At 42.1% G+C, this 13806-nt stretch overlaps 2 protein-coding genes across 5 annotated transcripts; one reads left to right on the top strand and one right to left on the bottom strand.

Moving 5' to 3' along the window:
- Positions 1 to 2552, top strand: si:ch211-222l21.1 (uncharacterized). The gene is made up of 5 exons (XM_004068639.5): positions 1 to 287; positions 844 to 918; positions 1298 to 1358; positions 1486 to 1559; positions 1664 to 2552. Exons 1-5 carry the CDS (start codon positions 237 to 239, stop codon positions 1733 to 1735), a joined length of 333 nt encoding a protein of 110 aa, XP_004068687.1. The 5' UTR covers positions 1 to 236; the 3' UTR covers positions 1736 to 2552.
- A 264-nt stretch (positions 2553 to 2816) lies between these two features.
- slc45a1 (solute carrier family 45 member 1) lies at positions 2817 to 11316 on the bottom strand. Of its 4 annotated transcripts, none has more exons than XM_020703142.3 (10): positions 11035 to 11316; positions 10049 to 10489; positions 9865 to 9957; positions 9493 to 9717; positions 7730 to 8616; positions 7497 to 7650; positions 7230 to 7406; positions 6922 to 7127; positions 4377 to 4602; positions 2817 to 3439 (listed from the first exon to the last, which is right to left on the bottom strand). In XM_020703142.3, the coding sequence occupies exons 2-10, from the start codon at positions 10467 to 10469 to the stop codon at positions 3414 to 3416; spliced, it is 2415 nt and encodes an 804-aa protein (XP_020558801.1). In that variant the 5' UTR covers positions 10470 to 10489; positions 11035 to 11316; the 3' UTR covers positions 2817 to 3413. The 4 variants fall into 4 exon arrangements, with proteins under 4 accessions (XP_020558801.1, XP_078803189.1, XP_011473124.1 ...); XM_078947063.1 differs by lacking the exon at positions 11035 to 11316 and adding an exon at positions 10826 to 10934; XM_011474822.4 differs by lacking the exon at positions 2817 to 3439 and having other exon boundaries at positions 3567 to 4602.
- Between the last annotated feature and the right edge of the window lie 2490 nt (positions 11317 to 13806).

The raw sequence follows: 13806 nt of genomic DNA, 5'->3' as shown, positions 1-13806 counted from the left end.
GATCGACAATCTACGTGTCCAATCAACAACCGAGAGAGAGGAAAACAGCCAATAGTGAGCGGGTAGGAGTGGACGCAACCAACGAGAGTGGATTTTCAACGAGAGCGAGAGAAAAGCGGAGAAGGGCAGACATCATTTCTTTCTCAGCGTCTCAGGACCGGCCACACAAAGACACGTAGAAAAAAATTGTTTCTAAATAGGACCGTAGCTATTTAAATTATTTAACTAAATCAGAAATGGCCGATACAATTGTGGACTCTACCGCTACTACGGAGGTCTCAGCAAAGGTGGGTTTTTGTCAGCCCTTTTTTTTTTCTTCGTTTGAAGTACGGCGTTCATTCATTGATGTGACTCGTGAAGTTTTTGTTGCCGCTCACTCAACAACAAAAATGTAAAAAAGAAACACGATTTTTCCGCGGTTTTATGAAACATTTGTGTTACTCTGTCTTAAGTTAAGATGATGAACACAATAGCTGATACAAATGGCCCGGAACGACAGTTGCGAACATTTTTTTTGAGTTTTCACACTCGGAAGCTTTTGTGCAGCCGCCGAGGAGCGCGTGGTTGTAAATTCCCTATTGTACAAACAAAGCGGTAAAACGGTGCAGCTGGTGAAGCGGAGCTGCTGTGGGCGGGAAGCTGCTGCGCGTTCACAATGCGCGGCATCGGTGAGCGACACCAATTGGGGGCGGGGGTGACTAGTCTGAACCAATTTGAACTTTACATTATTGCTTTTTAATGTCTTTCTTTCTGAGAAATTAAAACGACAAATGTTGTGATTTGAACGTGTTTGACTTGGTTTTTCTTTAACGACACTCACTGTTTGTTTTTTTAATTCGGCAGGACTTGAAGGAGAAGAAAGAAGTGGAGGCGGAGGAGAAGAAGACCGAAAGCGAGGACGCACCTGCCAATGGCACAGTGAGTCTGAGACACACACCAGCCTCGTGGCCTTTTGTCTCGCGGCCGTCTTCGTGCAGGTGTCGCTGCACACGGTCCTCCCCGCTCAGCTGCTCCCCTCCATGCCGCTTTTGTTAAGGTTGTGAAATGGCACATATGTTGTTGTTGGCTAGCAACCCTGCAGACGCCTCGATTGGTTTCTATAGTTTTCCCGCAGCTTTGCAGTTAATCCCCTGGGGAGGTAATACGAGTTCCATATTCATGCCCCCCTGGCTTTTTTTTTTTTTTTTGAGGCGCATTGAAAGTGTTCAGTTCTGATTTCCTGTTTATGTTTCAACCCTCCCTGGTTAAACTGTCGACTAAACCCGCAGATTTTGAATGAATGTTGTTTGTCCTTCAGAATGGAGCCGATCACACTGAGAAAAAAGAAGAAACCACCGAGGAGGAGCAGAAAAATGGAGGTAGGTGAACTCCTGGAAAAGGAGGCTGTGTTCTGTGGATGCCGCAGACGTTCATAGTTGTTGGTGCTTGTGAGCTGAAGAAGTGGAGGCAGTCATCTCTGAAACTGACAAACTCTTCTGTTTTCAGACGATGCCGAGGAGGCGCCCCCTGCCGACGAAGCTGACGCACAGCCGGTAAAGCGTGCTGCTGAAGAGGAGGAGGTGGGCTGATGTTTAGACGAACACAACTGTAATTGTGTGGCTGGATGCGTTTCCCTGACTTTTTTTTATGTTGACATGTTTTTTTTCTCTCTCCTTTTTGTTAGGAAAAAGAGGACACAAAAAAGCAGAAGACAGAGGAAAACGGCGATTCAAAAGAGGCAGAAGTGGAGGCCTAGGCCTTCTGTCCTGCTACCCGTCGGCAGCAGCGTCTCAACAGTCCGGTCAACATCATATCGTAGAGCTTGTGCGTTCTGTAACCATGAAAGAGATTTTTTTTTTGTTCCTTCCATATTGGCGCATTGCACTGGAGTTTTGACACACAGTGGCCTTCATCCTTTTTTTAAATGAAATGTTATTTATTGGTCTTTAAAAAGGAGCTTTGTTTTTCTTGTACTAATTGGGCCACATCTTGAGATTTTTTTTCCCTCCTGATTCATTGCCTTGCATTACTAGGAGCACAATTTCTACAATGTCATTGCTGACCAGGTGATTCATACAGAGGCAGCTGCTCACCTCCAAGGCTCATAATGACCTCGCTGACACACTTAAAGGACCAAAGATAAGTTTTAAGTGGGGAATAATAGAAAGTGATTAGCATTATTAGTTGAGGTGTCCTTGTATTCGTTTGAGCTGCTACTTAATCCCCAGTTGCCCCGTTAGCATGACAGATTGTGCAAATGAGTTCAGGGGCTCTTGTCATGCGCCTCCACAGAGATATTGTTTAACCGTTTCCTGTGGGGTAAGGATTCTGTAATGTTAATTAACCCCTCTTAAATCTTAAACCTTTGGTCATTTGTTTCTGTATGCATTCCACACAAGTTTGTACCATATAAACTTTGGTTTTCTTGCATTTTTTTTCTTTTTTGAGTCTTATGTTGTGGTTGGGTATCTGTGTTTGGTGACTGCCTTTTTCAAAACCAGAATGGCATTTGGTTACTTCAGCCATTGCTTTGTATATTCTGATTAAGAAATAAATTTGTCTTTTTACTTAAACGTGTCTCTTCTGTGTGGAAGGTACATCAAAAGCTGTTTGCTACAAACCTCTGGTTTTGCAAGTGAATGATGTCATTTGACCTATTTTTCCTATACGTGGAAAATGGATGCAGGGAGGAACAAGGATAATTTCATTTGGTAATGGAACAGGGTGCACAAATGTAATGAGGTGGTTTCTTATAGCTCCCTCTTGTGGCAAAAGTTTAGAACTTCACTGACCAACTTGAGCGGACATGGTTTTACAAAATAAAAGCAACACGGAAGTAAAAAAGGCAAAACTGATTTTAATTTGATCTAAATCCTGAACAGAAGTAGCTTTTACACAAATGCTAATATAGGTAGTACCATATAGCAAGGTATTTGTTCAAGCAAGCTGCAGCAGCATGTGTAATAGTCACTGTTTCCTTAGAAACATTAGCATGGCGTGCCTCCAGTCACTCGAGGCTTTATTAGGAAATAGACATTCTGCAGAGAAAATTGTTCAATGGAATCATATTAGCTTTATATAGTTTGTGTAAGATTTACAAGTGATTAGTGCCCTGATATCAGGTACAGTGGTGCTGCAGATCAGTTGACATCACCCATTGAACAAAAAAAAAGTGCTGAATGACTCCTAATTTTTTGGTGATGAAAGGATGGAGTGAAAATCTTCAGAGAAGATCATTACAACTGCAAGGTGGTCACTAATGAGATGGAACAAAGGCCTCCTATCTGAAACATGCACCCTAATGATGACAAAATGCACTTGGCCATGTGATTCCCCAGAAGTTTTTTGTTTTTAGGATGTCCATCTTCAGGGTGACCCACAGTTCACGAGTCTTCTCTTTGCTGTTCTTGCCCGGTTTCCGAGTGAATGCTGATTCACACCCCAGTTTCAACTTCTCTTCCTGACAATGACAAGAATCACTGTCAATTTTACAATGGAGTGGCAGAGAGGAGGATGACGGCACACAGAGCTGCGTGTGGCTTCGGCAGGATTTTGCTTTGGGAATTTGCCCTCGGGACACATTTTAGTTTTTTTTTCTTTTTTCTCCCCCAAAATAAATGGCTTTGCAAAGTGCCTAGATCACACACGGCATAGTGAGATCTGCAAAGATTGTGTTTTCCTGTTAAAATGTGTGAAATATGAACTCTTTTTCTACTGTGAAAAGCTAAAATATACCAACTGGAGTTGCTAAAAATAAATGAAGAGAAAGTGTACGAAATATGTGGCCGCACCATTATTATGATTCCTGCTGTGAGTGCCATGCTAAAATGCTAACTCAGAGAAACAGGCAGGTAGACATTCATTTGGCTCTGTGTCCCTAAAACAGAGGCTGTGTGACATCACGCTGTACTGCAGCGCATGCAACTATCAGGCAACTGATTGAAGGGAGAAAAAGAGAGGAAAGCTGTGGTTAGCTTACACACAAGTTATAAATGCTCAAAACATCAAACTAAAAAAAGCAGGGAAATAATGAAGATTTGGCTGCAAAGAACTAAACGACTCAAGCTGTTCGGGACCAAAGCAAGACACAACAGGACTGTACACAATCAGACACACAAAAAAGCCCCACAATCATTTGCAAAAGTTAAGGGAAAAAGCATGGGTCCACACACGCTGTATGAACAAATTGGTGGTATTTACATACACTATAGTGGCGGCCAATGCCTGTCTGTCTGTTTGTGACTCTGAGAGGAGCAGGGCTCATCAGTGTGACACATGCAGTAATTCCAGTGCGGTTAGCTTTAGCATGTGTGTGCGTGTGTGAGGTTGTGTGAATAAAGAAGGCTTTTGCTAAGTGTGCACCAACAGTGGCTGGGTCTCGCTTTCGGGGGGCTCACCCTCAGGGGGGGGCAGCTGGTACACCACGCAGAGAGAGGAGTACAGGCAGCCCACGAATGACATCAGGCTTGCAAAGTACATCACTCCCTGAGCCCCTCCCACCAGTGAAGTCAGAGGTCCCATTGCCACAGAGACCAGGATCTGAGCCAGGAAGTACTGGCAGCTGAGCAGAGAAATGTCCACCCCCATCCCTCGTCTGGTCCCTTCTTCTGATGAGCCGCAAAACTGAAAGACACAATAGTTGAGTTTGACTTAGTGGGTAAAAAAAACTGTAATTTCTGACATCTGATATTAGTTAAACATCCAATGACTGAATCTTTTGGAAAGCTGATGGTTCATCATTACTATGAGCTTTTTAGAATAATTTTTATAATTCCCATGATAAAGACCCACTCCAATGAAAATCCTGTTTTTGGTGTTTTTTTTTAAACATATTCTTGTAGTTTTTTCTGATGATGGAGGACGTATATAAAGAAATTTAAGTGTAAAATTGCATTTCTGAGTATCACTTTGTTCAAATTGTTGTGAATCAGGAGCATATGAAAAAATTCAGTTTGAAAAAGATCGTATTTGTTAAATAAAAAAATACCCTGGGCGGGCCACCAGCTCCCTGCTCCGCTCCATTCTGCTGCATGGACTTGTAGATGACTGTACGGTTGGCTAGCTCTGATATTGCACACCATTTAAGATGCACTGCTAAGGGTTGGGGGTGTGAGGGGCTGTAAGCTAGAAGAAGAGCCTCTGAACAGAGAACTCTCAGCCATGGGTGATAGGCAGGGCGGGAGGTCACTCCGCGCCAACAGTCCCGCCCACAACTCAGAGGCAAATTTCTAATGAACTCCTGCCACTCTGCAGAACCTGTGTCCTGGAAAAATGACACAGGTTTTTTGATTTTGGCATAATCATAATTAAAGGACCACCAGTAAGAACACTTTTAGAGTAGATCAAAATTGGATCAGAGTGGGAGTTTTAAAACTTATATGAATGGAGATTTTATTATTTAAGCTCCATTTCCACAGTTTCATGAGGATGTTATGATGTTGCCTATAAATAAATGTTTTCCTCCAAGCATTCCCTTAAAGCACAAAGCAGAATAAGACCTGTGCATGATAGGATGAATGTTTTTCCACCTGATCTTATGTACGTTTTCTTCAACACCTCAAACTGACAAAACCAGATGACTTGTGGAAAGAAGCACTTGTGTCCCGTTATACCTTTACTTGTTATGCTAGTTGAGGTCAGACAAAAAGTTTATTTTGTTTCTTTTAAAGTTAACTTGCAGTCACACATAAACACTGACCTACATTTTATTAATGTCTAATTTGAATTTTAAAAAATGTCACTTTACAAAAATGAGAAAAAAACCTTAGGCTTGGCTGTTTTTTAAGCATTTTACAAAAAACTGTTTTATCAATTAAGAGAAAACAGTAACATGAACTGTTGAGACTATGACATCCTCTTCATCTGACACAGAACACGTAGACTTTGCTTAGAGATTGTACTCAAACAAATATGGAAAAATGCTCTCACTGCTTGCTTGCATTATTCTTACTGACGTAGCATCTTTTAATTACACAGTAGTTCTAAAACACAACATTCTTATTAAATGTATAGCAACAATAACATTGATTACTGATTACACCTTGATAATTTCATGTTTTTATTGACAGAATAAAACACTTTTAATTTATTTTTAGTCATACATTTTAACCTAAATTGTTTTAAGGTATGAATGATGCACTGACCAAAGAGCACTTTTACAATTTTGTTGTACCAGTGACAGTGAAAAATAAAGTTTTATCTATCCAACTTAGCAGTGAGCTGTGAGTGTGTAGACCAACTGGATAAAATAACTGTAGAATGAGATTTAATCCCAACCAGATAGACTGGCAGGGTTAATATGGCTATAATTGGCTCATCTCAGCTTTAGCAGCTTTAGCATGACCTTCCCAATTGTTAAATATTCACCAATACTACTCCATAAGAAAAACAGGGAATGACAAACTGCTGTGCCACTCAAACCTTTGAAGATGACAAACAGCCATATTTGTACAGTTTACCACAAATAGATTTACCATCTCTAACTTGTTGGCTATCATGGAATTTGTGATATATTGTTTTAGGGTTTTTGGAATCATCCTCTTGCAGTATAAACCATCTATTTGTCACCATCCTTAGGCAGACTGGAACCACTGGGAGTTTTCTAATAGACATGATTGTAACCCTTGTGCTATCCTAGGCACTTTAAAATTGGGAGTTGGGTCATCTAGACCCACTAGACAGTGCGCTAAACCTTTTTTCTTCAATGATTTGTGATCTTCACTGGTGTCCATGGATTACATGAAATCTTTCCCCCTTTATCCACCTTTGTCATGGTAGGAAGAACACGTCAATGTAAGGGTGGGGTCATCTAAGATGACCAAGGATTAAAAAGATGACAAGGGTTAAAATGAGCTTGATGAGCAGTCTTTTAAGGGTTTTCACACAGCTGATTAAAATATAAATGATATTGTTTAGCAGCAAAAACAGAAACTAAATTCTTACCTGAGGACTCTGGTAGTATTCACACAGCAGAGAGTAAGGCAGCGTACATAGAGAGGAGAAGAGCACCCCGTAGGTGACACAGAGCGAAAGTACAATGTAGAGGTTGGTGGACAGCGTTGCGAGGCCTGTGCCTAAACCAAATGCAAGGTAGGCAAAGAAATATAGAGTGCGAAGCGAGAAACGCTCCTCTAATTTCTCCAATATGGCTGGTAGATGTAGAAGAAAACAAAAAAAGCAGGTGTCAGACAAATATCAGCTAATATCTATCTGTGAAGGCAGATCTTTTCCATCCCAAACAAATTACTTACCTGAGTAGAATGCAGCACTGAATGCATAGATGCACATACCCCAGCAACCCATGCTGACCCCAGCGTTGTAGCGTTGGTAAGCCTCAGAGTCGTGGGGTGCTTTGGGATCTCCTTCAAACACAACCTCCCCCATGAAGTCGGTATAGAAGAGAAGCATGCCCTCAAAAGACAGCCAGCCTGCACCACAGATATATGAGCATAAAGTTGGGTCATGACGCTTTGCAGGGGCTGCAGGGATGTCTCTTTAAATTAGGAAGGGATTCTCACCTAAAAAGTGATTGGTGCATAAACTCCGCAGAGAGGGAGGCATCCTGTAGATGGCTATACACAGTAGCTTCATTGACATTTGGGATTCCCCTGTCTCCACATTCTCACTCAAATCACTTTCGTAGCGCACTCCGTTCAGCAAAATGTTTGCAACCTGCCCCAACAAAAAGCATCATGTCAAAAAAAAAAAAAGATCGGATTCTACTTTTTTTCTGTCAGAATTTGAGACTGACCTGTTGACTGAAAGTGACAGTCCTCCTCCGTCCATTCTCCAGACCGACGACTTGGGTTGCCATGGGCTCCTCCATCAGTGCAAGACTCTGAGGTCGCTTCAGGATGCTCGCAGTGGAACCTCGGTGTAATCCTGCACTAGACTGATCCCCGTCTGCAGGCTGAGGTGCACAGTGAGTCTGCGCATCCCCATCAGGCTGAGGCTCTTCTGCATCCTGAGCATGCGATGGAGAGACTCCATCAGCCTGGACTGCAGGAGGATGCTCTGCTACCTGTACGGACCTGTCAGGAGCTGGGGAGTCCCCTGGAGGCAGAGGCACAGTGGTGGAGTTTGGGGCCAGGGCCTGTGGAGTCTGCTGGCCTGTGTAGCAGTCTATGAGTACACTGTCTATGTAGGATGTTCCTAATGAGGAGGCAAACTCGTTAATGCCAGTAAGCGAGGTGTCCCTGCTTATAAAGCTGCCGTATTTTGGAGTAAGCGGACTCATGGGGGATATGGGGCTTGTGAGGCCAGCGCAAAGACGTGCATTAGCACTGCAAGAATGAGCCATGGCGTCTGGATTGCCGGTGTGAGACTTTGAAAAAGTGTAGTTGTAAAGACCTTCCTCGTCTTCCTGATCCAGTCCATGAGTAGCTCCAGGGGGAACAGGAGGAGAGGGAGGAAGAGGGAGGCTGGGGCTCTTCAGATGATTTTTGCCAGAGTTTTTGCTCATCTGGCTCTTTGGTAGAGTCCTCTCAGGGATGCTTGTTAAAGTCATGGCTGTAGCAATTACCAAAGTGATACTTGTAAACAAGTATATGACCCGCAGCTGACCTCCCATCGACCTTCCAAACTGTGTTTGGTCCCAGTTGATTCCCCCCACAATGTAGCCAAATCCTCCTCCTAGTCCTGGGGAGAAAAATGAGAACGCTGATTTACAACAGAAGAAGAATAATGTAAAATAATGGAAAGTGCTTTATCCGATGTTTCTGCAGAAAACAACAAACGTTTGTGAGGACTGGATACAAATATTCTCAGATAACCGTTTATTTTCTTCACATGACATGTTGATCAATATGTCCACCACTTTTATAATAAAAAGATTTGTGCTTCATCAGCCTCCTTGTTTCCAATTACTGATGATTTTTCACAAGTTCCTTCCACTTTAAAGACCCACTCCGACGAAAATCATGTTTCTGGTGGTTTTAACATCTTTTTGTGGAATTTTCTCATGATGGAGGACTTCTATTAATTTCGGAATATTTCTTTATTCAAGTTGTGAATCTGGAGCAGACAACAAAAAGGCTTGTAGCAGTGATGTGGGTCCCACAGTTGGCGGGCCATGAGCTTCCTGCTCCGCTCCATTCTGATGCATCCACTTGCAGACAAATAGATCCATGTACTTCTTTGTTTTCCTCGTCTGAGCTGGAATCTGGACCAAAACTGTTCGGATGAATAGCTCAGATATTGCTAGCCATTTTTGTTGCGGCGCTAATGTTAGGTTGCGGGTGTGAGGGACTCTAAGTTAGCTGGAGAAAGTATAAAGAAAGGGATGACAAGAAGTGTGAAAAGACTTACTCTGTGGTCTCGCCCCACAACTCAGAGGGGTGTGAACTACTGCTGCTCTGTAGAAACTATGTCCTAGAAAACCAACAGGTTTTTGATTTCTGCTAAAAAAGGCATAATCTAAAGAACACTGGAAACACTTTCAAAAGCAGACTAAAAGATTATCGGAGTGAAACCTTAAATGTGCGGTTTTATAAAAAAGACACTGGTTTCATTTACCTGCAAGTAATGCGTGAATGTTCAGGCCCCGATCCTGGTCCTCTGGGCTGCATACGTCCATCATGTAGGCGTGGCTTGGGTTGTCAGCTGAATCCGCGCTAAAGTCCATTAGAACAACGCCGCAAACTGTTAGCACAATGCCCCACTTGTGATTTGATGCTGTGTCCGCCAGAGCACCCCCGATGTCACGCCCATTTAATAGTAGAGTCAGACCAAACAGAGCCCCTGTGAGGAAGAATGATTGTTTAGCAGAAAAATACATGCCTCTGCAACTTTGAACACAATTGCTTTGATCTGTGTTTTATGATAACTTGATTTTCTTGACATAAAATCAATACAAAATCAACATGGCAGCCTATAGCTACATCTTACCAACAGCCAAAGCAAAAATAAAAGGTCGTCTCCTTCCAAACCGAGAAGTACAACGGTCACTCCATGCTCCAAGGAGAGGCTGAACCAGAAATCCTGCAGGAAAGAAACCATTCAACTGCATGTCTTTCAATTATCATTATTGATTATATTATGATCAATTTGTGGATTTGATGACATTCCTTACCTAGAATGGGACTAATGAACCACACTAAGCTGTAGAATTGATCCGGTAGGCCCATCTGTAGAAGGACGGGAGTCACATAAGCTGTTTCCATGGCATAGCTAAATTCAATACCAAACAGGATGCAGCCGTTGAATAGCAACTCTTGAAAGGTCCTTCGTGGGGGAAGCTCGCTGAGGTCCAGCTGGTCCAGGGGGCAGGGTGTGTTGGGAGGGGGAGGCGGTGAAGGTCGTATCAGCTTCCTACGCTTTGGTTGTCTTTGGAAGTTGTTGGCTCTGTGGCTGAGGTGTCGGGTGGTAGATGTTGGGAAGCTGGCGGTTTTGGGTAAGGAGCTCCTCCATGTGCCTTCCTGAGCTGTGGATGACCTCCCCTCTGGACTGGCCAGAAGAGGGTCACTGGGGGTGCCCATGCCTGGAGATGACATATCTCTCAAGCTAGATCACACTGCAGCACAAAAAAAAATATTATGTAACAACACATTTTGACTTTATAGGATGATTTTAAAACAAAGAAACTCCATGAAAATAATTTAAATGTAGTATAGAGAGTACTGGAAGACTGTTAATGGTTGTAGTGATACTATAGGGACACTGCAGTCCTTAGCAGAAAAGGCTAATGGGCACGACGCACTGCAACCAGCGCGCATGCCGTGCGCAAAGTCCATGTGCTCCCAAAGCTGACTACAGCAGTGAAGTATGCGGCATCGCGCTCATGGCGCCTGCTTTTTCTTTTCATGTTTCATGCAGAACTATTCCACTGACAAATGTAAAGAAAACGCACCGGGATCGATCGCATTCAGATTGGAAACATCCTACGTGGACTGTGCGCATCCGCTGGAGGAGCGACTGTTTACTCCTCTTTCCACGAAAAATGTTCGACCTGTTCTTGACTCGACATTCAGCAAGAAAAGTTCAACAGCAGACAACCGTCTCAGCTATGTAAGAAGATGAAAAGGCCACGCAAAGAGATACGCGAAAATGGATAATTACCTTCAGGAGGCGGGACGTCATTTATTGCAGCTCAATGGGAAGGAAAGCTCGGGGGGTGGGGGGGGGGGGGTGATGGTGTTCGAGGGGAAAAATTAACTAAAGGGTCATAATTTCTTTTTATTTTCCTTTGATGCAATCATCCCCCCCTCGCTGCTCCTGCGTCCCTTCTCCTCCTTCCCCCTCTTCTCTCCATTCGCCTCCTCACCACGGTCTGTCCCGTGACGTCACGCCCCTCCCTGCAGCATCAGCACCACTGACACATCTGTCCACACCGTGGGTTTCCTGTAAAGCACGCGGTCACCATCTTCTTTAGCTGTTCATCTTCAGCTTTTAGAAACTCCATCAGGTGAAGAGAATATTCCTTACTACCTTACAGCAATAGGAGGCAGATATGGGAAAAAACAAACGTTTTGCAGCTTTACGATGAATGATTATGGTTACAGTAAATAATGTAAATACTCTCAGTTATGTAAAATCTTATATTTCACCCCACACATGCATTTTATTTGAACCTTTTGTTTTAATTTTATTTTTATTTTTTGTTCAAAATTTGGTTAATGTTCATGTTTTAACATAAATAATTACAAATATTTTTGTTTGTGATTAAAAAAAAAGATTTAAAAAATGAAAAAAAAAAAACTTTATAAAAACACATAGATGTTTTTCTGCCTCAAAACGCAGCACTTTTTGCCTAATTATTTAAGCTCAGTTTTAATAACATGTGCAGAAAATACAGTTCTCAGTGATGGGAAGCATTTTCTGAGCACAAAGTTAAAATGGATCATTTTCATAATTTGCATAATACACTTCTTTTTGAAACATGAAAATTCACGTAATGATTATTTTCTGAAATTATTTAAAGTTTAAAATGCTGTTCATCAGATTCTCTTTTCTACATGAAATAGCTGGTTTAGAAGAGCTCAGTTTCTCTGTGGTTAACAGACGTTTTTGTGCTCCTTTTGGGAAATGTTAATCATCAGGTAATGACTTCTTTAGACTTATATAAGATGATTACAGAGCAAACGGGTCATTTCCCTTATAAGATATCAGCCTTTTATGAGACTTGCAGCTCTCAGTTGTGTCTTCGTTTTTTTTTTTTTAATGACAGGATGAGCATTATTAATGGTCTCTCTGAAAATACTTATGCAGTTAAAGTTCCATTTCAAAGCAGATTAGGTAGGTTTAACTGACTTGCATGTCATAATGTGCCCTACAGGTTGTCAGCCTTAGACGAAGAGAATGAGACAAACCCCTGGTGTTAATAAAGTCATGATGAATGAAAATTGAAAGTTGTGAAATTATTTTGTACCATAAAAGTGTGAAAAATAACTCCTAGATCAAGGTACATCAGGGTCAGATCGCACCATTTGTCATTGTTTAAACCAGAGTAGACTTCATGGGACACGGCTAAGGAGGACACCACTGTTGAAAGGAAATCATAAAAAAGCCAGACTGGAATAAGCTAAAATGCATGTTGACAAGCCACAACGCTTCTGGGAACAGATGAGACAAAATTGGAGCTTTTTGGTAAGGCACATCAGCTATATGTTCGTAAACTCAAAAATGAAGCATACAACGAAAAGAACACTGTCCCTACTGTGAAACATGGAGGAGGCTCAGTTCTGTTTTGGGGCTGCTTTGCTGCATCTGGCACAGGGTGTCTGTGTCTTGAAGTTGTGCAAGGTAAAATGAAATCTCAAGATTATCAAGGCATTCTGGATAGAAATGTGCTGCCTAGTGTCAGAAAGCTTGGTCTCAGTCGCAGGTCATGGGTCTTCCAACAGGACAACGATCCGAAACACACAGCCAAAAACCCCCAAGAATGGCTAAGAGAAAAGCGTTGGACTATTCTGAAGTGGCCTTCAATGAGCCCAGATCTGAATCCCATTGAACATCTATAGAAGGAGCTGAAACATGCCATTTGGAGAAGACACCTGTCAAACCTGAGACAACTGGAGCAGTTTACTCATGAGGAGTGGGCCAAAATACCTGTGGACAGGTGCAGAAGGCTCATTGACAAATACAGAAACCGTTTAATTTCAGCGATTGCCTCAAAAGGTTGTGCAACAAAATATTAAGTTATGGGTTCCATCGTTTTTGTCCAGCCCTATTTCATTAGTTTGTTATTTTAAATAATTCTGTTAATCAACAACTCAAAAGTAATGGCTGATTTTGATTATTTGATTTTCAATAAATCTTAATTTATTGTTACTTTTGAAACGACTTTCTTTTTTTAACTGAGGGGTACCAACAATTTTGTCCACCACTGTATATATGAAGCGCAGCTGTTCCTAGCAATGTGCTAGAGCAGTGTTTTTCAACCAGTGTGCCGCGGCACACTAGTGTGCCGTGGGAGATGGTCAAGTGAGCCGTGAGAAATTGCCCTCATTAACTGATCTAAAAGCAATTATTACCATCTCCAGGAAATCAGCTCTTTGTTCATCCAAACAGGCCCTGATAAAACACTGAGAAGTTAAGAATATGAAATATCATAAAATATTTTTTTTTGTGTTTATATGATTCCATTAAAGATATTTTGATAAGAATAACGGGATACCGCGATTTAGCTGCAGCTATAAGTGTGTAAGGAAAAGTCCCGCCCCTTTAACTGTCTCCACCAATCACTCTTGAAGGCTTAATCACATGTCATCAGTCTGACCAATCAGAAGTGGTTAAAGTATTCACTTCCTTGTTTCGATTTAGCGCAAAAAAGTCTCTCTGTTCTAACAAAAATACCAGCTAAAGCTCGTCGTTAGCGGTGTAGCTTTCCAC

The sequence above is a fragment of the Oryzias latipes genome, chromosome 5 (assembly GCF_053564925.1).
Source record: "Oryzias latipes strain Hd-rR chromosome 5, Olatipes_Hd-rR_3.1".
Taxonomy (NCBI): Eukaryota; Metazoa; Chordata; class Actinopteri; order Beloniformes; family Adrianichthyidae; genus Oryzias; species Oryzias latipes.
Note: the sequence above shows the minus strand (reverse complement) of the source record. Positions and strands in the feature narration are given on the sequence as shown.

What these genes read in the sequence shown, in the direction of transcription:
- si:ch211-222l21.1 (XM_004068639.5), top strand. Translation starts at nt 237, where the DNA reads ATGGCCGATACAATTGTGGACTCTACCGCTACTACGGAGGTCTCAGCA. An exon ending in ACGCACCTGCCAATGGCACA is followed by an intron (nt 919 to 1,297) that starts GTGAGTCTGAGA and finishes TTTGTCCTTCAG; the next exon opens with AATGGAGCCGATCACACTGA. An exon ending in GGAGGAGCAGAAAAATGGAG is followed by an intron (nt 1,359 to 1,485) that starts GTAGGTGAACTC and finishes TTCTGTTTTCAG; the next exon opens with ACGATGCCGAGGAGGCGCCC.
- slc45a1 (XM_011474822.4), bottom strand. Translation starts at nt 10,469, where the DNA reads ATGTCATCTCCAGGCATGGGCACCCCCAGTGACCCTCTTCTGGCCAGT. An exon ending in TATTTTTGCTTTGGCTGTTG is followed by an intron (nt 9,718 to 9,864) that starts GTAAGATGTAGC and finishes TCTTCCTCACAG; the next exon opens with GGGCTCTGTTTGGTCTGACT. An exon ending in CAGTGCTGCATTCTACTCAG is followed by an intron (nt 7,128 to 7,229) that starts GTAAGTAATTTG and finishes TACATCTACCAG; the next exon opens with CCATATTGGAGAAATTAGAG.